Raw genomic sequence first — 25,294 nt, 5'->3', positions numbered from 1 at the left:
ATCCTCCTATACATCTGTCCCAGCCAAATAAACAAGGTTAGTCCAATGACTATATTTGTGGTCTTTGTGGGTGTACTATAAAGTAAGCCAATTGGGGCTTTCCTTTTGGCCTAAGTTGGCCGACCAACTTTTTGGAATATTAGGTGCCTATCACTTTTAAAAATTATGAAAAACAATAATAAAAAACAAAATCATAAAATAAAAAACTGAAAATGAAAACATAAATTTGACTATTTGTTTGGTTGCGTATTTAAAACAAAAAATGAAAACATAAACATGATTCAAGATGAGATCGTCAAGCGAGATATCGTGAAACTCTGCCCTTGATTCAAAGAAAAAGTCAATGTTCCAAGTTCGACCCAGGCCTGAACAGACACTGAAGCCTAGCACAGGACCGACCCGACCCCTACGACTATCCTTGGCCTATAGTCCGACTCGGCCCTAAGATCGTCGCGGGACCGACCCAACCTCGAAGAACGTCCTGGGCCCATAGACCATCCCTGGATCAACCAGACCCCGAAGATCGTCCCGACCCCGAAGACTGTCTATGGATCGACCAGACCTTGACGATTGTCCCAGGACCGACCTGGCCCCGAAGATCTTCCCAAGACATACCTGACCTCGACGAACGTCCCAGGAGGAACCCGGTCCCGAAGATCGTCCTGAGACAAAACCGACCCCGACGACCATCCCAACTCCGAAGCTTGCTCCGAGATCTACCCGACCCCAAAGACCATCCCTAGACGGACTTGGCCCCGAATCCTGGCTTGGGACCTACTTGCCTCACAGCCTGACTTGAGATCGACCCGAGCCCAGTTAGGGATTGACTTAAGCTCGAAACCCAACTGGGGCCTTTAGCCCAGCCCAGGCCAGAAGCACGACACGGGCCCAAAATTCGGCCAGAGATAGACCCACGTTCGAAGCCCGGGTCAAACCCAACTCGAAAATGAGAGAAGGGTCGGTACACATGTCGTTTGAGAGAGAAAGGAGGTCGTCATGTGTGTGGTATTTTAAAAGCTTTTGAAAACTTGTTTTTTGTGTTTTTAAAAATTTTGAAAACATGTTGTATGTTTTCATAAAAACAAAAACAAAAAATACAAGGAAACACAATTTTTTATTTTTGTTTTCTTTTTTTATTTGAAAACAAAAACAAAAAACAAAAAACAAAAAACGATAGTGATACCAAATAGGGCCTTAATGTTTGATTGATGGCGATTTGGCTTCTTCCTCTTCTCTTATCTGTAGATCAGCGCGTCATAGCCCCCACCACCACAAACCTTGCATGCCGCGTCTGCTCTTGTAAACACAGGAAGACTAAACAAGGTTTTAAAATATTTTTTAAAAAATTTAGAAAAATATATTTTTATTTTGATCGGTCTTTTGAATTAAACGATATATTTTTTGTTTGAAATAAGAATCAAATTCAACATAAAAAATGCATGATAATTCTGAATTATTGGATATAAAACAAGAGACATTTCATACATTTTTTAGGTTGCATTTGATATTTGTTTTGAAAAAAAATATTGTTGGGTTCATAAGACCGATTAAAATACAAATATATTTTTCCAAATTTAAAAAAAAAAAATATTTTGAACCCTAAAAATAAATCCTAAAAGTTATGATCTCATTTTTGGATCACATAAAAGAATTCCTGTATATAGGAATTCTCCTATGAGATACTAAAGTGAACTTGTAAAATAAGGTCTTAATTTTTGGAGTTCAAAATATTATTTTTAAAAATTTTAAAAATATATTTATATTTTGATATATTTTACGAACTCAACGAGATATATATATATATATATCACCTTCTACAAAATGCTTCTCTTGCTCCATCTAGATCTAGTTACTCAGATTTTTTTGGGCATGACTATCAAAGAAAATAAGAAAAACATGTATATGGTGCAAAGTTCTATATTTTTTCATTTTTGTGGTGGGACTGCGAAAGTCTTTGGTCCCCCTATTACAAATTGGAATTTACCTACAAATTATGAGTCAAATCTAGTTCACGATAAGCCAGGAAGGTCGGTGGGAAGTACATGTTAATGTAATCTTTCTTTTACAGAAATAGAGGTAGCGAGTGTCCTCCTCCTTGTTTCATTCAAGTTGTGCATCAATTGGATGACTTGGTCACCAAGCACAATTATTACCCTTTTTTTGGTCATCTTCTGAAATCTCTGCTCTACCCCTATCATTCCCTTTTATTATCTAAATTGCCATGCCCTAAATTAATACCAAAGATTTTGTATAACCCATCCATTCAATTCAACAATATGATGCTTCTAGATAAAGTCTTCTTCTTAGTGCTGAAAACAAAAACAACTCCATTCTTTTTTTGAACTCCGTGAAGCTTAGGGGGGAGAAGCCCTAATCCCAATTACTGTTGGAAAAAAAACAAACACACTAAATAAAATCTTATGTAAAGTTTATGTACATTTAGTTTTACAAAATAAAAAAAATTACAGTAAAACTTACAATATGGCTGGGTTTAAGGGGTTTGTTCGTAAATTTCTTAATCTACACAAGACTTGATAATCACACAACAAAATCTAATCCAAGATTCCCAACAAAGATAGAATTCCCCCAAATTCTTCAACCAGTACAATTGATCTCCAGCACAATAATTAATGGGCAATAAGATCAAATGAAGGCATAAATAATCCTCAGTCAAAACATAAATGGATACGATGATTTAATGAGGAAACACACAATGGAAAATCAATCATGCAAAGGTACATTCTAGATCACAAATCTACGCAAGTGAATATACCTAGATCTCCTAATCGACTACTCGATTGACTTGACTTCACCGGGTCGAGAGAACCGCACTGATCTCAAGCTCATGAAAAGGCTATAGATCTACAACCATCTTGAGCTCACGTAGATACCATAAGGATTATACGTCTTTGAATGATATTTGTTGAATCGATATGTGAGACTTCAAGATGATTCCAAAACCCTAACTCCAAAAAAGGCTTTCTTGAAGATTTACAAATGAAATGTCCAATTTAGGTTTAAAAACAATGTTGTCTTTATATAAGTTCCGACAAGCACCGCTTCGAGGGTCCTCCAAATGGGGCCTGACGGATATATAACTTATGTCGGCCGCTACTTTGAGTCACACCCTAGGGGCGGTTGACAGAAGAGGTGCATCTATTAGGGGCGCCCTGTAGAAATCTCAACAATGATTCGACCAAAGACGATAAAACTTGTTAGGAGATACTTGCACAGACTGAAAGAGTGTATAAAATACTAAATCTCCATGAGAAACCTATTCAACCAAACTGACAACTGAATGATGTAAAGTAAGGATAAATAAAGTTAGTCTTCCTTTCATGATTCCCCATCCCTTTAACTCTACTTAACTCTTATTTTTTTTAATCAAATCAAAACCTAAGAGCGAAAGCTCTTCCAATTCTAACTTCTCTAGAAAAATATGGCAACAAAAGAAATTCTTAAACAGATTTTTTGCTAACGGTAACAAAAAAACAACATTTTTTTTTCTCTAGAAAAATATGGTTAAAAAAAAAAAAACTAACATATATAGCAGTTATTTCTGTTTTACCAAATCAGACACCGACACAGCAACAGGCGTAACTGCAAACTAAATACACCCCCATGAACCAAACCCCTCATAAGGTCCACATTCAAATTTCCTCTAACCTTATCCACTTCCCCCGAATTCCTCGGTATATTTCCTCGCAATTACGCTACAGGACAGGGGTATCAACGTCATTTCATAATCCCAAATTACTATATCTACTAGTTTCCTTCCCGTTGCTTTCGTCTTCCTTTTCATCACAAGATTCTCATTTCTCCTTTCCTTTCTTCTTCTCCTTCCTCTTCTTCCTCTTTTCACAAGATCACGAGCGAAGCTAGATACGACACCTTTTCATCGACGAAGAGAACACTGATGGAATTGCTATCCGATGCTTTGTTTGATTGTTCAGAAAACTAATAAGAAAAATCGGAAAACGTGGTACAGAAGCCGGACAATCGGTGGAAGAAATACGTATATAAGGAATTTTTTCTTCTAATATTAGGAAAATTACAAATACCATTTCGATTCTGAGGTGTTGTGGAGTTAGAATTTTGAATAATTATACGCTGTTTTACGTGATTGGTGATTTTTTTTTCATTGGTTCGAGGGGGCGTGGTTGGTGATTGTTGATCGGTGGAAGGAAGAGAGACTGAGGGGTAATTTAAGGGTTTGAGTGGAGAAGGGATGGACTGCAGGGTGTTGTGTGCGGCTGCGGCAGCCGCGGGGGCAGGGGAGTGGTGGAAGACAAGAGGAGGCGTGGGGCAGATCGGAGGTGCCTTCAGCCACGAAAGCGAGCACGACCTAGCTCTCATGGTCAGCGACTTCCTCGAGAACGGCGGAAGCGGGGGAGCTGAGTCCTGGTGTAGCAGCGACAGCGACTCGGGATTCTCCGATCTCGCTCACCAAGTGGACAAACTATCGGTAATTCAACCGTTCACCAACTCCTTTATCTCTAGGTTATTTTCTGTATATAGTTTTGAATTAATGTTCCTTATTTACTGGTGAAAAACTGAGAATGGAATTACAGTGCGTGTTCTTATTTTTTGCTTTTCTTTTCTTATTTTTATTTTATTTTGAATGCATGATTGCTCTAACCAAAATTGTAGGGTTTGGCATGATCCTGTTCCTGTCTTATATCTGCTATTGAATCAATAACATGTGATTGCTATTTATTTGATTTTGAAGAACCATTACCATATATTTGTTCTGCATATAGATACTTTGCAAGAAACTATAATGAGAGGGTGCCCTGCCCCTTTTGAATAAAAAGCCTTCTTGCATTCAAGAAACAGAGTCTAATGAATTCATGATTGTATAACTAACTACATATCAAACTAATAAATAGTACATTTTTTTGGAGAAAAGATTGAGTTGTCATTTCATCTTCAAATCATGATGGTTCTGTAATGCATTTTGCATATGGAGTTAGTTACAAGTTGTTCACTTCGACTTAAGATGAAATCTCAGAATATTTCCATTTTTGTACCAGATACGTTCCTTGTATTCTTTAAGAAAATCATCCATTCGGCTGGTGAATTAGCTCATTGGTTTTACGACTATGAGTTTGGCTCTTTGTGCATTTAATGATGTTGCTTTGCATGTTTGATTCTGTTACATTTAGACAGATGCGTTGAATTAAATGCTTTTGTAGATCCCTTATCTAAGGAAAGTGCTTTACAAAATGATTAGACGGATGGGATGAGTTGAATGGTTTTTGTCAATCAGTTTGTAAGGAAAGTATTTTACTAATAATTAGACAGATGGTTCGAGTTAAATACTTTTGTCGTTTTGTTTATAAGGAAAGTACTTTACAAACTGAGCTCCTGGGTATTCCCTTTTTTTTTTTGCTCGATGATCCCTATTGCGCAGGCTAATTGTCTATCCTTGCAATTCTCGTTCAGAGGTTAAATATCTATAGTCAATGACTCAGTGACTACATTGAATTATATGGTCGTTTCTTTCCTTTTCTCTTCTTTTATCTGTGAGATTTACTGTCTAGATCTGTTTTAAAAATACGTATAAGGTGGTCTTGTTTAATTGCTGGAATTGAGAGAATCAAAAATGAGAGAAAAATGAACTTTTAAAGTAATAAAAAACCAATTACATACATAATACAATATTCTTCCAATATGCAAAATGGATTAGTCTCATCAGCGTTCAATTTGCTCTGTGTTGCTTAGGCCTTATTTGGTTCAGATTGGGTGGAATAGGAATTGGAATTTAATTCCTTCCCTCTGCTTGTAAGTTTTGACAGAGCAATGAATTCAAATGATTTGATTGTGATTCTTTAAGAAGAGGATAATCTCATTTCGTAGAATTGGGATTTTGTAACTTTTGTTTTCAATCGCATTTCTGACAAACCGAATGGCCTTTATTGTTGTATTCTATTGCAATTGGGAGAATAACCCAAATTACTTTGACTTTACTTTTTTATTTTCTGTAGTACCTCGTTTAATCTTGGAATCATGTGCTCCAGTCTATGGGAGCATGATATCCTAGGTAGCTTATGACGGCCTTTGGATCGCGTCTTATGTTTATCAAACTTTGCAGTAGTCAAATGATGGGCAGGAGATGTCTATGAAGACTTTCCAAGCAAACATAATATCTGTTCTAAAATCTTGATGTTTTCCTTTTTAAACTGAAGATACTAGCATAGAGTATTGCACAGGCTTCTTCTTTTATATTTCTCTTTTTCTTTTTAGTGGAGTTGATATTGGCTCATCAAGTCAACCATGCCAGCCTGTGGATTTGTATGAACTTCTTACCTAATTGTTTTTCTTACATTATCGATATATGCTTCATGTTTGTTGTCTGTTTTCTATGGGTGAGTTGGAGAATCAACTATTGCAATCCTATTAACACTGAAGTTTCTATTATTGTTTATACACAATACTGTATTTTACTGAATGCTATTGTAATTTCTTCACATCTAATATAACCAGATGATTCAGCCCTAATAATGATACCTTTATTGCCTCAGTTTTATAAGCCCTCAGGGGTCCAGTTTGAGAGTGACCTGCTGTCTGTGGTTCATTCTCTTATGCTAGCTATCAACAGTACAGACCTTCACTTCGTCAAGTCGAGTCCATGCAATGCCAGCTGTATCAGATTTTCTCTTGTAAAGCTCTTGAGACTTTCTGGTTATGATGCTGCTGTATGCTTGTCCAGGTGGCAGGGTAGTGGCAAAGTGCCTGGAGGTATTTTGTCCTTGCCCTTTGAATAGCAAATTTACCATGTTTTTATTTTCTTCTTGGACCTTCGGACTTTAAGTAATTGAATGGGCTATCCCAAGGGGAATTAGACCATTTTTTTTGTCGCAATATTACAGTTGCATTTTAAAGTTTATGCGAAATTAAATTTGTTTCACTTGTTGCCTTTCCTGTGTCTATGCCATAGACAAGGCACAGTTTTTTTATGATGACCACAAGTTCAATGGTCATTTTCTTTCCAGAGTTGATGTTCATTTGGTATTCTAAAAATGAAAATTTCTTTTGGGTAATTGAAAGTAGGCTCTGTATTTTACAGAAGGCACTTTGATCAAGTTGTACGGAGTAGGTACTTCTGCTTAATTGAGTTTTTTTTTTTATTGGTTCTGCTTATTTTTCTGTTTTCCCTGGCATGGAATGTGTGCCAGCTTTTTAATTACTTGCACCACCGCATTCATATAATTCCTGCTCATATTTTTGTACAGGGGATCACGAATATATTGATGTGGTGAACTATAATGACAGCGGAAACTCTGAGCGTTTGATCATCGATATTGATTTTCGAAGCCACTTTGAAATTGCTAGAGCAGTTGACTCTTACAATAGAATATTGAAAGCACTGCCTGTTGCTTATGTGGGCTCCCTAGCACGGCTGAAACAGTATCTCCAAGTCATGGTTGATGCTGCTAGGTCTTCTCTCAAGCAAAACTCGATGCCTCTTCCTCCATGGAGATCTCTTCCTTATTTGCAATCAAAGTGGCTTTCCCCTTGTAAGAGAATGTTCAGTCCCGACGGAAAGGGTTTTAATGGCAATGATCCTTCTGATCATAAACTGTGCTGTGGACACTTGAAAAGACTGCAGTCATTGATACATTCAGAAACAGAAGAATGCTTTTTGAAGCCATTGAATGGTGACAATAACAGGAGGCCAAAGCTTGAGAGGCGGAGGCACTCATTGTTCAGGACGCATTGAAGTTTACAGATATTCACCTGGAGGTGCAAGTCACTTTCATGAGAGAGTAATTGTGTATTGCGACTTTCTTGTTCAGTGATTCTTTTTACCAGATACCGAATAAGGTTCTTATAGGAAACTACGGTACAATAACTCATTATATAGTAAGCTGGATAAAGCTGATTCTGTTTGTCTGAGGTTGGAAATTTCATTTACTTGTGCACTAGCAACAAGTGACAACATTGGTTTTTGGGAACTGCTGCGCGGCCTCAACAGTCTTGACAGCACCATAGCCAGTCGGAACTTTGTTGTGGTGCATCAACCTATAAGTTGTGCTATTTTCCCCCTCCTCTCCTCTTATTTTCCCCTTTTTTTCATTATATTGATTCATTCCTTGCCTCTTATTTGACGGGCCTAGGAAATTTCGGTCTTACTTTTCTTGAATGGTTTTTGAACTTCGTTTTTGAGCATGTCTTTTATTGGAGTAAATGTTGGACAGTATAATAAAATTGATTAGCAAGCATTATGTATTTGGGTTTGTTATTGTGAAAGTTGATCACGTTATTTGCCATGCCATATTTCTCTGTCAATCTTTGGATTTTCTTTTTTGAATCAGTAGTATACTCATACATTGAATTAGTGTCCATAAGCATACATAATGACATGACAAGCCATGTAAGCAAGTGACCAAGGAATTTCAAATAAAATTTAGATTTCAAATTTCGAGGAATCCTAAATTAAAAAAACTAGTCGTCTCTTGGCATTCAAATCTCTTCCTCTCCCTATACATCTTAATGACTCAAAATCAGTTTTCTTCCTCTAGCGACGATTTTGGTAGGAGCTTCGTTGGAAATGACAACCCTTTGTCCGGTGAGTCGTTTGGTACTAAAGTCATGATAAACTGTCGTTGGAAACGGTCGGATTGAGCTAGTTTTTTCGACGGTACCCAAAACCTTACAACGTGATTCCAGTTGACTAAGCGATCATTGGCGATTGAGATTGGTTGGGTTTCACTCTTGATCAACTAGGGTTCTTTTGGAGGTGGCGGTGGTCGAACGGTGGTCAGAATGTAAGTACGTAGACAATGCCTAATTACACTGTTAGAATGGGACAATGTAATTAAATACACTGTCTAAATGTGATAATGTAGTGAGGCACTATCTCCATTACAATGTAATACGATTTGTAATGCAAAATTGTTTGAAGGCCTTGATTAGTTTGGGTGTTAATCTCTGCCTGAGGGTGCTAGCTGTTGTGGTTGTTTTGGTTTTGGTGCCTCTCTTTCTTGTTTTTCTTTGAGGTTGTTAGGTTTAGGTTGGGCCTTCGTTCTGGCTCTTAACATTGCAGAGTAACACTGTTTTGTACAAATTTTTATGAATTTCTTTTTGCTATGTAACATTGCAGTTGTTATTACACTGTCAGGACTAACAATGTAATAATAATTCTGGTGAAATAATGATAATCCTTTATCAAGTTTCTTTGGTAACAATAGAGTGTTGAAACAATGCAATTAATCATGGTGCCTTATTAAACTGTGAAATGGGATAAAATACAAGGTTTCTTTGGTAACAGTAGAGTGTTGATATAAATACATTGTCAATTACACAATGTGATACTCAGGTGAGATAAATACACTACCAAAATCACATTGTAATAACCCATTGGGAGAAAATACACAGCTAGAAGATACAATGTAATAACCCACTAGAACAAATAAATAGCCCATAATCAATGTCTTTCACTCAAAAAAAAAAGGGTAAATGTCTGCATTATATTAAAAAATGAAAAATTGCCTTATTACACTGTCACAAATGGACACAATGCCTTATTACAATGTTGGATTTCGATGACATTTTCGTCTGGCGAAACGGTGGGTTAGATACTCGTCATTGAGATGAATCCATTGGTGGTGTCGGTTTTCTCCAAAGGTGGTCGAATTGTTCGGCTCTGACGATTTTCCTAGCTGTGGCCGTGAACTTTCGACTACGATTCCGGTAACTACGGTTGACAAAACTTGTCAGGGTTTGTTGGATTTTGTTCCTCATCTCTTTGTAATTCTTTTGGAACCAGCTGTGGTTCAAACGGTGGCCAAACGATAACTATGCCATGTGAGTAGTGGTGAGCTTGAGCGAGAAGAGAGAGAAATGAGAGGAAAGAGGAAGAAGCTACAATGAAGAGAGAGAATGATAGAAAAAGAAGCAAAAGTGGTATGAAATCTCTGAAGAGAGAGAAGCGGGAAAGCTTTGATAAGGATTATTATTTTTTTATAAAATTATCTATGTGGCATGTTTTTAAATATGTGGCATGCTTATTTGTGTTGGCATCTAGATTATGGATATTATGAATACTAATTTTTATGGAACTATATCATTTTCCACTCCGAAATCTCCTAAGCCTTATCTAAGCTTATCAAGCTAAAATATTGATCATTAGCTAATGAGTTGCTTTTAAATAGAATAAAACAGTTTCAACAATAAATCCTTAGATTTTAACCTTTTGGACAAAGCTCCTTTAGACAATTCTAATTTTCAGCTACAGATTTCTCGAGTTTAGCTCAAATAAATCAGTTTTCATACAAAATGAACAAATGGTTAGCCATAAAATCTCATTTCCTCTACATGTCCTTTGGTGATTGGACGAAAATATCTAGAGGTAGGTCTCACACTACAACGTGTGAGCCGGTTACTTTTGGTACAAACAACTAATAAATTTGTGGTTGAAACAATAATGCACGCCTAGTGTTAAATATTTATCAAACAAATTTGTATGATTGTCATATGGACCAGGTGAGAGAATGTTGGAAATAGTATTTGTTATTGTGGTGCACAAAACAATTGTTTTGTTTTTTAAGAGTTGAGTTAGGCCCCGACTTCTAGTAATTAAAATCAAGTGGAATAATGAGTGATTTTTCCTAATTAAAATTTCCAACTTTTTTGGACAGATGAGATTAAAAGGGTCAATAGAAACTTAGGTCCTCTAAATCTATATAAGACTATCGAATTTCATTTGTCAAGTTTCTTTGGTAACAATAGAGTGTTAATATTATTATATGTATAATAATCTCGACACTGGAGAAACAATAGAGGAAGATAGATCAATTTTCAAGAACGTAAAAGAAGCACTCAGTGGAAGATCAAGTTTGTGGGATTTTATACCTGAGTCACAAATTAAAGTGATAAGGATGCATAGCGTGTATCACCCTGATGATTAGGGTTCAAATCCCTTCTCTCATTTAAAAAAAAAAAGTTTGCAGGACTTCTTAGTAAGAAACCAATGAATCAAGGTACACAATTTTTCCTTACTATTTATTTATGAAGGCATGTGTGAAAATCATGTTGATTGTATTGAATATCCTAAATTGATTGTTGAAATCATTAATGAATTTGTTATTTTCTGCATACCCATTATACATACTTTAAAAAGTGGCATGCTGAGTTGGGTTCTCTTGAATTTAAAAAAAGAAAAAATATATTACGCATTGGAATTATTATATCAATCTCCACACCAAGTCAGAAATAATAAATTAAAAAATGATTATTGTAATAGAACAGTATAATGCTTAATGACAGTCAATTAAATCAGAATCTCCTAAGTTACATGGTCATGATGATCTTCCATTTTGTGATCTCTCTGGTTACATATATCTACACGAGCCATAGCCTGCACACAAGCCAAAATATATTAGAAACTAAAACAAACAAAAAAAGACGATGAAAGTTAAGTACTTTAGGTTTTGTGCTTACTTGGGTCAGCAGTGGTGACGACACCGGTATGTGAAAAATCACAGCTGGAATCGCCTCCACCTGTTTTTTGGAAGTAAGAATTCATGGCGAAAGACGCATGAGACCTAATATTGTTTGGATCAAAGCAGGCTCCTCCGGCTTGAATTGGCTTGCAATCCACGCTACCCAAGCTACATACATAATCTATGTTTGCTTGCAATGCCTGATCACTAATATTTGGTTTTGGCACACACCACTTCTTGCCTCCTGGTGTTGCTGCCGGTGGTCGTGGCCTTCCTCCTCTACCTTTTCCGCCACCCCTCTACAAAAAGAAATTAAATTATGTCAACAATTAAATTCTTAAACTGAATTTTTTTTCTCTAAAAATATGTAAACTCCTACTTAATTTGCTATCATTTTAATATTACCCGTGCACGCATAATGCCGGCTTTATAAACACGGGTGAAATCCGGCCTGAACAGTCCCCAATTCCTCTCGGCGGTCGGACCGGGTTTAAGATTCTCATTAAACAAAGCAAAAATGTAAGTCTCGAACCGCCGGTTCGGCATCAATGGTGTCCCTCTGCCCGAGTTGACATGCTTAACCAAATTCAAGTTATACGACGCCGCATTCTCCACGCTGCAAGCCGGTTGACCCGGATCACACAAAGAGGGCCAACCAGTCTCACCGACTACAATGTCCACGTCAGCATACCCCACAGATTTCATAGCCGTATACGTGGCGTCCATGAGTGCGTCAAAGGAGTTGGTGTATGTAACACGTGTGTATCTGTCTCTGACACCTGGATTGCGCTTGAAGAGTTGGAAGTTGGCCCTCTCTGCGTAGTACCCGAAGTAGGGGTATGGATTGACCATGAATGGAGACTTGGTTTCACGTAAGAATTGGAGCATGGGCCTTATTATGGCCCGATCGTAGTTCGGCCTGAACCGGCCCAAACTTGGTGGCTCGGCGGTTGAGAGTATGCCGAGTGAGTGAGCTGTTGTGACCTGAAATAAAAATAGATAGCTATTAGAATAGCGTACAAATCATGTGAAATGTCTCAATCAACAAGTTAGTTGACTGAAACAATAACAAATTATAAGATGATATCGAGCGAGAGGTCTTGGGTTCAAATCTTAACTTCCACAATTTATCAACTCTCATTTCTTGAATTTCTCAATTATTAGGTATAAATGATGCCCCAACGCAACAAGTTAATTTATTTAATTGAATCACAAATTAACAAATTATAAAAATAACAACTTGAGTATTGAGCTATGCAAGTGATTGAAATAAAATTGTGGATTCTAAGGTGAATGGAGAGATGAAATTTTTGTAATGACATAGCTACTATGGATGTATGCTCTAAATTTTCCTAGAAATAGAGAGAAAATTTTGCAAACCTTGATACCCTTCAATCCAGCAAGGACAAGAGCAAAATTAAGGGTTTTCATGGCAGGCACAAGATTGGACATCAAAACATTATCATTGGAGTGTAAGATCTCATTTCCAACTAAAATGTACTTGATCCTTGTTTGTGGATGATAAGGAGCAATATTGTTTGTCACCCATTGCCTCGCCGCAGGGAGCTGTGTAAGTGAAGGAATATCGCCATTGCCAACGGTGACACTAACGCTAATCCCAGAATTAGCAAAAGCTCGTAGAATTTCTGGATTTGTATCGAAGATCTTGACGCTATCGATGGTGGTTCGGGTCTTAAGGAAGTTGACAACTTGGGTGGGTGATGGCAAGTTGTTTGCTAGGGTTCCATAGTTGACTCCGATGGAATACGCGGTGGTGGAGAGGCTGAGAGCTGTGGTTAAGAGGAGGAGATAAGCCGCGGTGGTGGTCATGGTTGTGGAATGAGTTTTTTTTGGAGATTAGGGAGCACTTCTGGTGCACAAAAGATGTGGATGTGGTGGAAGTGGATTTATAAAGTTGAGGGTGTAAAGGATTTGTTAAAATTAAACAATCTAATTATAGGAGCAAGAGATGTGATTAAGGTTAGAATTTAGTATCCATCTATTTTTGTTCTATGTTTACCTTTTGTTTCGTAAATAGGCTAATTTAAGACTAATCCCCATCTCATTGTCGTCGTAATCCATGATTAATTTATCCCTCAATTCTTGGAAGACAAGTTGATCGATAAATTTAATGATTAGCTAATTTAGTTTTGGTGGATTAAAGTGACTTTCTATTTTTTTTCATTATTTTTAATATATCTTTAAACAATTAAACACTCTTTCTTATCAACCTATTTCTTAGTTCAACATCAATTAACTATTTAAGATATTAAAATCTAGCTAACTGGCTTGTGTAATACCGATAGTGCAATATGTATATGCTAAATTTGGATCTACAATGCTTGTAATGTATAGGAAACTAATTGTCGTAACTCAACCAACAAATTTATAACCTATTCGCGTTACAAGGAGATTAATTTCGAAAAACTACTAAAAATTTTGATTGGGATTTGTTCTTATCTATTAATAGGTTTTTGATTTAGGTGAACTTTGTGGGTAATGTCTGTTAAAAGGCTTGTTGGGAATTCTAATTTATTATTAGAAAATTTAGGAGCTTCCTTAATAAAATCACGATTCTATCGTTGGTCATGTTCCACAAACAATTGAAATAAAATGTAATTTTCACGCAGTTTGTTTATTCGCTGTGAAAGTTCATTGGTCAAATTTGGATTACGCAAACATGCTTCATAAGATTAATTTAGCAACAAAGTTTACAATTAATAGTGCACACAATCATATGCAATAACAAAAATAGTTAAAATATAAATTTTGTGTGTTAGTTCTTAGAAAATCCTAGACTTAGAAAAACCCTAGACTTAGAAACCACTCGTACATTCTTTGACAACACTAGTAAAGGCTATGAGTGGCTTCTCCATGGATGGGTGGCAGAGGAGAGGAGAATGATCCATGGAAGGATTTATAGAGTAGAATAATAACTTGTTAGTCTTATAGGGTAAAACAAGTATCAAAATATATACCTTCAATATTCTGGTAAAATCGTTGATTCATTTATCTCCACATCATTGCATATGCACTGCTTTTATCAGATGAGGGCCGACCTTTGGGTAAAGCAACCAAAGCAAAGCCTAGGCCGGCCATGGTGTCCAATTTTTTTACTACCCAACTCATTAGTCCAGTCTAAAATTTACACTACACTACAAGCTCAATTAAAAATAAACCTTAACTTCCCTTCTCTCTCCTCTTTTTCATTGGAGATCGCAAAAAAGTACCGTTCACTTTACTATTATTTTAAATAGGGCATCACTTTACTGTACCGCTTTGGACACTAAAATGACTAGTGCCGGCACTCAGAGTCTAATTCTCTATTTATATGAAAATAAAGAAAATTGAAGAAGCAAAATTTGCAATTAAAATGAGTTATGGCTAGTGAAAAATGAATTTTTGGAAATGGTCATCAATTTTTAGAAAATATCTTTAATTTAAGGTGATTAATTAGTGAAAGTAGCATAAACTCGGAAAAATATTTATGAAGGGAACTAAAATAATTGGCAATAAAATAAATACCAATTATATTAGTTCCTTTCTAGATATGGTATGTTATACACTATTAGAAAGTTAGGTATTTTATAACGGACAATAACCGTTGCTATTGCACAAGAAATTGTTGTAAATCTCTTATGCAACGGTTTTGGTGACCGTTGCCCTTGCGATTGTTGTAATTTTCATTGGCAACGGTTTTGGATGACCAAACATCTTCAGAACTCCATATATCAAAGTGCTTCAATTCTTCCACACAGCCATAATATATAGTAAAAAAATTTTAATAAATCATACCTTAGTATCTTCAGAACTCCATACTTTTACAACCTTCTTCCATTGTTCCATAGGTATTGCTTCTGGGCGATCTTTTAGGCATTTCGATTTCCTCGTGTGAGGCGTAAAATGCTTAGCCTTCAAGCGACTTTTCCAACAACGCCAAGCTGACCCAATTGTGGTCATTACCCATTTCTTTTCAGCCTCATCAATGGTGAATTTTTCTTAAGACAAGCAAATAAAAAATAATTAAAATACTTGCACAGATATTCTACTATACAACATATGAGATTATACACTACGTACATTGACTAGTTTCCACAAATCATTCTTTTCTTTCTCCCCAAAAAATGCCAATTTTCCAAGTTAAGTGGAACCAATTGTGCATTTCGAGCCAGTGTCTGAAAGAACTAAGATTTGCCACATCACGGGATGGACAAATAGGCTGATTTCTGTCATTTAAAATAATAGTAGGGCGTGCACTCTCATTCCTTCCTTGTATCTTCAAGTGCCTGGTCTCTCTTCTAACCACTCTCTCTTTAGGCTCTACAAAAAGTGAGCAATTTTATAAGTATATTTCTTAAGAAAAATAATATTCTACACATAAAAAGCACATAATAATTACTTGAAACCCCTGCACTTATTGTTTCAGCGGCGATTGTACTTTGTACAGTTTCAAGAGGAGAGGAATACTCCTTGTCATTTCCATCTTCTAACTCATGACTTTCTATTATAGGATCCCTTTCTATGCTCATCTCTTCATCACTATAACTATAACCAGAATATTCTGAACTATGAGTAGAATCTGATTCCTCTCTACTAGGCTAAGATGGTATTTTCTCCCGAGACCATCTTGGGAGCACTGCTTGACGCTTTTTCAGAGGCTTTGAATGAGATTGTGATGTTGATTTATTGTTATGTTCTTGCACTGATTTGAAGCTTTCATTGGAAGTACCAGCTGACTGCAACATTTTCCTTTTGTTCTTACCCATATTGAAGCTCTGAGAATGTAAAAGATGAAAAATAAATCAAGATCAGCCAATCATATTTATTAATGAATAAAATTAGAAGCATCGCGAGTGTAAAAAAGAATAATAATTGTTGCGTAAAATATTAATGCATAAAATTAGAGCATAAACTATTAATTGTGTACATCAGCTTAATTGTCTTCAACTGACTCATTTTGCATATTATGATAGCCCCTTGGTATTGCCTTAAGCACATTATACCAGTCTTCCTCAGTCGGGTCTTGCACATAGAAAACTTGATGCACTTGAGATGCTAAGACAAACATATCATTTTCATAAATTAATTTTGAGAAATTCACCATTGGAAGGTCAAACTCATCTCTCTTCCCTTGAAACCAGTCACAATTGAAGAGAACAAACGTATGATATCCGTAATAGTCCCCCTCAATTATTTCCTTCACCACTCCATAGTAGGCAACATCCCCAACAATTGGATTTTGATCCTTATTACTTGCAAAGCTTGTAGTGGAGGCCATCACAGCAACCCCACTATTTTGAGTTTTCTTTCCGATGTCGCGCTCACGAATGCGGAACCTAAAACCATTTATGACATAATTTTTGAACATTTTGGCTATAATATTTGGTCCGCGAGATAGCCATTTGATATCCTCAGAAACATCTTCAGATTGCACACGTATTTTGAACCACTCTTAGAATTCTCGGCTATGTCCGTATGCTCTATTCCATGTCTTTGATTTTCCACGAGATACTATACTTTCCATAATCTCTCGATGCTCTCTATACAAATAGAACATAAAAAGTCAATTAAATTTAAAATTCTTCATTGAAAATATTAATGATAGTTTATTACTTACTCTAGATATGAGCTGATTGCATCGTAGTTAAATAATATATATCGATGTGCTTGAGTCCAACACTGCTCTGATAGTGTAAACATTTCTCCATTCCCTAAAGGCCAACCATCTTTTGTCAAATTAATTGAGCCTTGTAGTTCAGTACCAATATTGTCAAAGTTTCTTAATGGTCTGTTAAATCTTGTATCAACATCTTCGTCTAAATACCTTGAGCAAAATGCCAAACACTCTTCTGCAATATAGCCCTCGGCTATAGATCCTACAGGTTTACTTTTGTTGTGAACATAAGATTTTAACACCCCAGGATACCTATTTTTAACATAATGCATTAGTAAAGCAAACTTTCAAATAGTAACCCGCAAAACAATATATTCATTCAAGTAACTCACCTTTCAATTGGATACATCCATCGTAAATGGACTGGTCCCCCAAGCTTAATTTCATGTGCCAAGTGAATTGGTAGGTGCATCATAACATCAAAAAATGATGGAGGGAAAATCATTTCCAATTTACAAAGTATTACCACAATGCCATCTTCTAATTCATCAACTTCTTCTAATGAAATGACTTTGGCACAAATTTTCCTAAAGAAGTCCCCAAGCTTACTTAAAGTCTCAGCAACATTGTACGGCAAGGCTTTTCGTATTCATTTTTCTAAATGGGTTAAACCCATCACTTGCCAAACCAGGTCTGACGTTACGAGAATCAGAAGCAAAATTTGGATAAAGCGAGTCTAATTCTTTCCAAGCTAATGAGTCAGCTGGGTGCTTAACTTGCCATCATTTATGCAACCTTCTTCATGCCATCTCATAGACACAGCAGTCTTGGAGCACATAAATAGACGTTGTAGCCTAGACTTTATTGGAAAATGTCGTAAGACTTTCGTAGGGACTTTTTTCCCAGCCGGTAAGGAAACTTGCCCTATTGTGTAGCATTACTAGATTGACCGTTCTCTAAATTTTTGTCCTCGTTGGTAATCCATATGGAAACCCCACATGCATGACAAAAATTTGAGTCCGCATGTTCCTTCCAAAACAACATACAGTCATTCCCACAAACATCAATATTCTTTGAATCAAGTCCTAAACCTCTCATAATACTATGAGTCTCATTGAAGCTTCTTGGGATGGTTTTTACATTTGGAAATGAGTCATTCAGAACCTCCAACAATGCAGTGAAGGACACATTAGACCACCCATGAAGACACTTTACCAGGAACGTCCTAACAATAAAAGTTAATTTAGTGATTTGAAGCTCCAAGATAAAGTTCCCGTCTACAATCCTCCAACAAACTTTGCAATCTCTCTAAATTTGTGTCAAGACCTTTTCTTTGATCATCGTTGCTTGCATCCTGATCACCCTCAAGCTGTTCAAAAATATAAGGATGTGTATCATATAAAATTTCCTCAATATCATTATATTTGTATGATCGACTCCCCAATAGATCTGAAAATTCAGCATTCGCAGACGGCTAACATTCTCCACGGAAACGTCAATTGGTATATGTTGGATCAATACCCTTGACTATCAAGTGAGTGTATACATCTTCTCGATTTTGCCGCACACAATTGTTACACTTAACACAAGGGCACAAAATTCGTTCTCCTTGAGTTGTATTTTTAAATGCAAAATCAAGAAAACCTATAACTCCGGCATTATATTTCGCTTAGTCCTATCACAATGGATCCAACTTTTGTTCATGCGTAAAAAAAAAATTAAATAGCTGATTACAAAAAGAAAAAAAAAAGTATTAGTGATTTTTTAATTGGCCCAAACGATTTTCTTAAACAATAACCAACTAATTTTTTTTTTCAAATGATTTTCTTGAGTAAGATCCCTTATCTGTAAATATATTGAATTTACATTTGTGTGTATATATACCCTCCCGACCCAACATTAGTAAAAGGAACTTGTGCATTGGGTTTAAAAAACTGCTTAATTATTCTAATAAGATTTGACAATCTTTAGATTGAAACCATCAGCTAAACTTGTGACACCTCCCCCAAAATATACACATACACACATATCTATAACAATGTAATATACAACTAAGACTAATTTGACAGCAAAACATGGTACGAATTTGCATATTGCCGCAACCCTATAATCATGGAAAAATAAGGCAAAATAAAAGAAAGGAAATGTTAAAATAGCAAGTATCATAAATAAAGGACCAACCTAGTCCAAAAAATAAAGTAGAGTATAAGCAAAATTCTTAGCGTGTCACCTCTGCCAAAATAATATGGTACTCAACTTATGTCCTACACAATAGAAATACAGCAAGCAAGTAAATTAAAAGAAGAGGCCTAATGCTCTGTTTCAAACGCGTTAAAACTAATGCACAAACCCACCAGTTGCAAAAGTCACTCCCACCAAAATTGCAAATGTCAACAATACATCAAATCAAGCAATATTAAAAGAAAATTAAAGTAGACAATGATGGGATAATTTGGTTATTTTTTTTATGGGGCAGTTCCCGAAGGTATGACTTTTTGTGAACAGCCCATACCTGATCACACTCAAACCCCAAAATCAAAGCCTTCTTTAACACAAGTCTCAGGACCCCAAAAAAATTGGGGAATTCATGGTAGCAAAATAGACAATGTAGTGACAATATGAAATACGAGTAACCTTTATCAGTAGATTCAAGTTAAATCAATCAAAAAATCAAACCCAAAACCTAAAACACAAACATATGAAATCACACTACGGCATGATTTTGCAAATTTCCCTTCCTCAAGTGATATTGAGTAACTTTTATTCTCAAAATTCAATGGTGCTCCTATAGCGTAATGAAGGTCCTTTTCGAATTGTGTCTAGTATTGATTCTTATCGATCAGCGTTGGTGCCATGTATATTAATGACACCAGTAGCTATATGGATGAGAATAATGGACATACTAGGAAGCCAAGAACCGGAGCTGTCGGGGCTTGTGAGCTTGCAATCTTTTCTCTCTTTTCTCCAATGCAATCCGCACGAGAACGTCGATTAGGGTTGGCCGCTTTTGGTTTAGTCGCGTCGTCTCTTCTCTTCTTCAAATTTAGAATTGTTTTTAATTAATTTATTTTTTTAGACAAATAAATTAGGGCCGCCCGCTAATTTCCCTCAGTTTTTTCCCTCTTTTTTTTCCCCTTGCCCTATGAGAAATGTTGGTAATCATAATAAGTGATTAGTGTTTGAGTTCCTTTTTCTTTAGGTTCGTTTATGAGGAATTATAATATTATAATTTTTAATAATTTTATTCTTTTTTCTAAAACACATATTTAATTGACACTAATCTAATTTAAGCCAAGACATTTATATCGGGTATTATAACATTGTACAAGCTAGTTAAATCAGTCAAATCACATATCATGAATCCTGATATTGTCTCTACATTTTTTTTACCTATCATATTAGTCAATGACCGTTAGGTAAACTAGGGTTTATATATCATTATTAGCAAATAATATTCTAAGAAATTAAAGATAAATTACATCTAATACATGTTCAAATTGTTTAATAGTTTTATAAGTTACATATCGTAAATGTATAAATTTTAATAATACATGTATGAACGAAACTTACAATTAATTACTCACTAGCTTCACTTGCTCAATCACGCAATAGCCTATTTTTATCAATAACTTATATATATATATATATATATATATTGTGTATATCAACCACCAATACCAATATATATACACAAACATTGACATACATATATGTAAGACTAAATTTTTTTAGATTAATCGATATATACATGTCTTTATTATAAAATTAATTAAAAATCAAAGAACAAATGCAATTAGTGGAGAAAACCAATGATTAATCCCTCTGACGTGGTCGAAGATGATGATCATCACTATATACACGCTATCATGCACAATATGTTTAGAATCTAATATGAAATTTATTAAAATATTATAGATATGTGTATCATAATTCACTAAATCATAAAATTAAGTTTTCAACTAATAAATACGTAACGGTTAGCAGAAAATCATTGCAACAATAACAATGTGCAACGGTTATAATAACCTTTTACAATGGTTATATAAACCGTGTTAGAAAATAGGATAATTGACAACGGTGATTGCAACGGTTCTCTTAACCATTGCAATAAAGTGTAAATTACAACAATTTGTTAAAAAGCCGTTGCTAGTAATTAAATCATTAACATGGTTATGAAAACTGCTATCGAATAAAGTAATCAAGTACAATAGATATAAAATACTGTTGCCAAAAAATAACAATGGACAACGGTTAATCCAACGGTTCAATGTTTCTTGCGAATTCTTGAATCCTTTGGCGACGCTTTTCCTAAAACTATTGCGCATTCTCAATTTATTTGCAACGGTTGAATGAAACTGTTGTCAATCGCCCATTATATTACAATGGTGAGATTAACCATTACAATAAATTTGACTTTAGGCAACAGTTACATTGGGTCCGTTGTGGAATGAAGATTATGGAACAGTTATGCATTAACTGTTGCAAAATTATCAATCTATTTGCAACTCAATTTTTAGCCATTGTCAAAAATAATATTTCGCAATGGTTAGCAGAACCCCACAACAAAACTGTTGCAAGATACCCCTATTTCTAGTAGTGAATTATTAACTGCTTATATGTTGTGAATTTGTTTAAATACAGTATGTTATTAAATCTATATTAATACAATTAAATTTGCATATATTACATTATGTCTATCTATAACTCTATAAGTAGTAAGTTATTAAATTCTTGACAACCCAATTTTTTTCTGTACCTAAATTTGGATTCATGTCATTATCTTTTATATTATTACAAATCTACACATACAAATCTTTTATTATATTTTTCACCCTTAGTTTATAATATGTTTCCTCTGGTTCTTCCTTCTCATAGTCATGACATGATTAAAGTTGGAAGGAAACAACTTTTGTTTTGACAATAAGCTTTGTATATGTATATATGTATGAGTTGTCATATGAAGTAATCCAAACCTTATCTTTCCTTTTTTTTTTAAATTATTTCATAAGTAATATTATCAACTTCTACCAAACTAAACTAATATCAATATGGGACCAATTCAAACCTGGACACAATTCATGTACAAATAATCAATTACTAAACTAATAAGCCTCATGTATATGTATGGGTTGTCAAATAAATCTTTCTAACTAGTAGTTTTAAGTCTTTGGATTCAAGAAAGTTGTGCAATTCAAGTACCAGATCCCATTAGGGGAGCGAAGACATAGAGGAGTAATTATGATTGTGGGAAACAGGTCAATTTCTTGGTTAGGGTTATTTCCCAAAAGTGCAATTGCATATATAATGTGGTCCCAAATCCTCTATTAGTGGACCTAAAACCCCAAATTTAGTGAATAATTATCATTCTTAAACACGAGGTTACTAAGGCACATGGCCATGCTTTTGAATTTTTTTTTACTTCTAGCTAGGCTTTCCACTCTTTGCTTATTAGGAGATATTATGCAATCACGTACATTTAATTAAAAATGAGTTTGAAGTTGTTTAATCAGACATATTTATATTATTCCTTTTGTATAATATTCATGCGCAAATATTTTATTCCCTAATTAAGAGCATTCGCACCGATTCTCTATTTTATCTATTTAAATACCACTTTTTCACAATTTACAACATCTATAGTCAAGAAAAATCATCAGAGTAGTTATTCTAATCTCTCCAACATTAAAATATTAGTTTCCGCTCATTATATTGTGACTTGTTTATATTATTAGATTTCAAGTAAAAATTAAATTATTACGAAATATATTTTAGTTAATAAATGCTAAATAATAAAAATGATTATACATTAATTATAAATAATTAAAATATTTTTGCTTGTTTGTTTTTGCTTTGTAGATTTATTCTACAATCTATGTTCTGTTGAATAAGGAATATGCAAGTCTTGTTAAGAGATACAAATGGATATGATTTTTTGTTCACATCTATACTTTTAGTCTCTATTTTAGCTGCCGACATATGCAAAAATTCTAATGTGAATGTTCTAACACTCCCTAAATTGACTCCATTTGCAGAAAGAGAGCCGATTCAAGCATTCCAAATATATACATAGACTAAATTAATGTGGTTCTCTCATTGAAAAGAAACTGTTTATCATACAGCTATAAATAATGCTTTCTATATATGAAGATTATAATATATGGAAAATTAAGTTTTTTTTTTTTTTATATAGAAACTAAGTTGATATTTGAAGTGGCAAAATCATAATGCCTCTCAACATAAACATAATCATGTTTAGTATTGATGCCCAATCTTCTTTACCTGAACATACTCTAAAAAAAATGTAGAATGACACACACTTTTTAAAAACAGGAGAATAACATACATGCATACATACATAACAAACATGGAATATGATAACACAAAATAAAGATAATCAAATTTATGTAAAGTGGGTCTTCTCTTTTTGACCAAAATAATACACTATATCCACTTCAAAAGTCAGTGAGCAAAAACCATACACATCAAAACAAGCTTTTTTTGGCTTGCTTGGTTCACAACAACACAAAATCCACCAAAAATCATGGAAGAAAAGAAGAAGAAACACAATAAGAAGCAGAAACACCAACACCCAAATGATCAAACCACCAAATCCGCATCAGATTTATCTTTCAAACCCACCTCTGACGTAAAAGGTCTCCGATTCGGTGGCCAATTCATTGTAAAATCATTCACAATCCGCCGCGCACGGCCGCTCGAGCTCCTAAGTCTCCTCTGTTTCACTAAACCCAACAACAACAACAACAACATCAACAAACTCCCTTTTCCTTCAACCACAGCTTACTTGCCGACAAACTTCACAATCCTGGCACACCACGCCTGGCACACACTCACACTCGGCCTTGGAACCAAGAAATCGAAAGTTGTTTTGTTTGTTTTCGAGTCGGAGACGATGAAATCAGCAGTAGACCGTGTGAGCCCGGCGGAGATAGCTCTCGGGGACGTGAATAAGAAGCTGATTAGAGGTGTAAGTGGGTGTGAAATGGCGAGATTCAAGTTCAGGAAAGGCTGCATAACATTCTATGTGTACGCAGTGAGACGTGTAGGGAATTTGGGATTTTGTTGTGCTGATGATTTGAGGACAATTTTACAGTCTGTGGTGGCACTCAATGATTTCTTGGATCATACTGCCATGCTTGCTTTGCCTAATCAGAGAAGCATCAATTTCGAGCCCCAATTCGCCATGGCTCACTAACTAGCTTGTCCTTTTAATCTCTCTGTGACTCTGTATGATCATCATCATCTCCAGGTTATTTTCCATTTTTCTCTTTTAGTTTGGGGGTTTGTAACATTTTGGGTCTAATATTGGGGGAATTGGTTTATCTGTTGATCTTGTGTATGGTCTTGATTTGGGGTAAAAACTGTATTTTAGATTGAATAGAAATGGAGTTTTTGTCACAGTGAATTCATACACCAAGTTGATCCCTCCGACTCTGATTGATCTGCAGGAGCTTTCGGACACAAGGTCAGTGACACTGTAACAATGTTATGTTATATTTAGAGTTAATAGACTTTGTTCCAACTCAGTACTCCAATTTCATATTGTTTCAACTCAACCACTGAAAGTTTGGATTTGTTTCAACTTCATCACCCGAACAGATTGCACCAAATCTGGACAGTCAAACAATTCGACTCTGATTGATCTGCAGGAGCTTCTGGACATTGTGTAAGTGAGTGACAATGTTATATTTAAGAAGAGAAAAATGACACAGTGATTCATGTTTAGTTACGTGCAATAACTTGTAAATCACATATGCTAAATAAACCATGTATAGATTGATTAGCAATCGAAGAGGAAAAACAAATAAATGGAATAGCGTCCATCAGCATCCCAATTCCATGAAGGAGTGCATTCTGTTCAAAATTTACGTTATGTCCCACACACACAGTGTTTCTTTGTAGTTTGTGTTTAAGATCTGACCCGTGAACCAACAACATGTCAAAGCCAACCACCAATCGGTGCAGTAGGTGAACCACGGGTCCAAAAATTTTAGTCAATTTTTTTAAAAATACTTGGCAACCCACAAATATAATTAGGATATGCAAGGGAAATATAATTAGGAGTCGAATGGGTTGAAGAGAAATTGGATTATAATTTGTTTATTAATTGTGGGTCGGATCATGTTGCAATGATGATAATAAGTGGGGAAGAAGAAGCCTCTAACCAAAAAAAAAAAAATAAAGAAAAAGAGATGAAAGTAAGAGGAGAGAGAAG

At 35.3% G+C, this 25,294-nt stretch overlaps 3 protein-coding genes across 5 annotated transcripts; 2 read left to right on the top strand and 1 right to left on the bottom strand.

Annotated features, from left to right (window-relative positions):
- The first annotated feature begins 3,789 nt into the window (after positions 1 to 3,789).
- Positions 3,790 to 8,253, top strand: LOC120005767. Its single transcript, XM_038855581.1, has 3 exons — positions 3,790 to 4,465; positions 6,525 to 6,741; positions 7,236 to 8,253. The coding sequence occupies exons 1-3, from the start codon at positions 4,229 to 4,231 to the stop codon at positions 7,721 to 7,723; spliced, it is 942 nt and encodes a 313-aa protein (XP_038711509.1). The 5' UTR covers positions 3,790 to 4,228; the 3' UTR covers positions 7,724 to 8,253.
- A 3,034-nt stretch (positions 8,254 to 11,287) lies between these two features.
- LOC120006703 (glucan endo-1,3-beta-glucosidase-like) lies at positions 11,288 to 13,280 on the bottom strand. Its single transcript, XM_038856838.1, has 4 exons — positions 12,828 to 13,280; positions 11,853 to 12,431; positions 11,446 to 11,746; positions 11,288 to 11,362 (listed from the first exon to the last, which is right to left on the bottom strand). The coding sequence occupies exons 1-4, from the start codon at positions 13,275 to 13,277 to the stop codon at positions 11,337 to 11,339; spliced, it is 1,356 nt and encodes a 451-aa protein (XP_038712766.1). The 5' UTR covers positions 13,278 to 13,280; the 3' UTR covers positions 11,288 to 11,336.
- Positions 13,281 to 23,572: 10,292 nt separating this feature from the next.
- On the top strand, positions 23,573 to 24,864 carry LOC120006397. 3 transcript variants are annotated; one of them, XM_038856425.1, is made up of 3 exons: positions 23,573 to 24,328; positions 24,452 to 24,544; positions 24,679 to 24,861. In XM_038856425.1, the coding sequence occupies exon 1, from the start codon at positions 23,603 to 23,605 to the stop codon at positions 24,272 to 24,274; it is 672 nt and encodes a 223-aa protein (XP_038712353.1). In that variant the 5' UTR covers positions 23,573 to 23,602; the 3' UTR covers positions 24,275 to 24,328; positions 24,452 to 24,544; positions 24,679 to 24,861. The 3 variants fall into 3 exon arrangements, with proteins under 3 accessions (XP_038712353.1, XP_038712354.1, XP_038712352.1); XM_038856426.1 differs by having other exon boundaries at positions 24,481 to 24,544; positions 24,679 to 24,860; XM_038856424.1 differs by having other exon boundaries at positions 24,452 to 24,864.
- The last annotated feature ends 430 nt before the right edge of the window (positions 24,865 to 25,294 follow it).

Source organism: Tripterygium wilfordii, chromosome 9 (genome assembly GCF_013401445.1).
Source record: "Tripterygium wilfordii isolate XIE 37 chromosome 9, ASM1340144v1, whole genome shotgun sequence".
NCBI lineage: Eukaryota > Viridiplantae > Streptophyta > Magnoliopsida > Celastrales > Celastraceae > Tripterygium > Tripterygium wilfordii.
The sequence above is the reverse complement of the archived record's forward strand: the minus strand, read 5'-3'. Positions and strand labels throughout refer to the sequence as shown.

Coding starts and splice junctions, on each gene's coding strand:
- LOC120006703 (XM_038856838.1), bottom strand. CDS start 13,277: ATGACCACCACCGCGGCTTATCTCCTCCTCTTAACCACAGCTCTCAGC. Junction 11,747..11,852: donor CCGGCATTATGCGTGCACGG/GTAATATTAAAA, acceptor TTCTTTTTGTAG/AGGGGTGGCGGAAAAGGTAG. Junction 11,363..11,445: donor CGTCACCACTGCTGACCCAA/GTAAGCACAAAA, acceptor GCTTGTGTGCAG/GCTATGGCTCGTGTAGATAT.
- LOC120005767 (XM_038855581.1), top strand. CDS start 4,229: ATGGACTGCAGGGTGTTGTGTGCGGCTGCGGCAGCCGCGGGGGCAGGG. Junction 4,466..6,524: donor ACCAAGTGGACAAACTATCG/GTAATTCAACCG, acceptor TTATTGCCTCAG/TTTTATAAGCCCTCAGGGGT. Junction 6,742..7,235: donor TAGTGGCAAAGTGCCTGGAG/GTATTTTGTCCT, acceptor ATTTTTGTACAG/GGGATCACGAATATATTGAT.
- LOC120006397 (XM_038856424.1), top strand. CDS start 23,603: ATGGAAGAAAAGAAGAAGAAACACAATAAGAAGCAGAAACACCAACAC.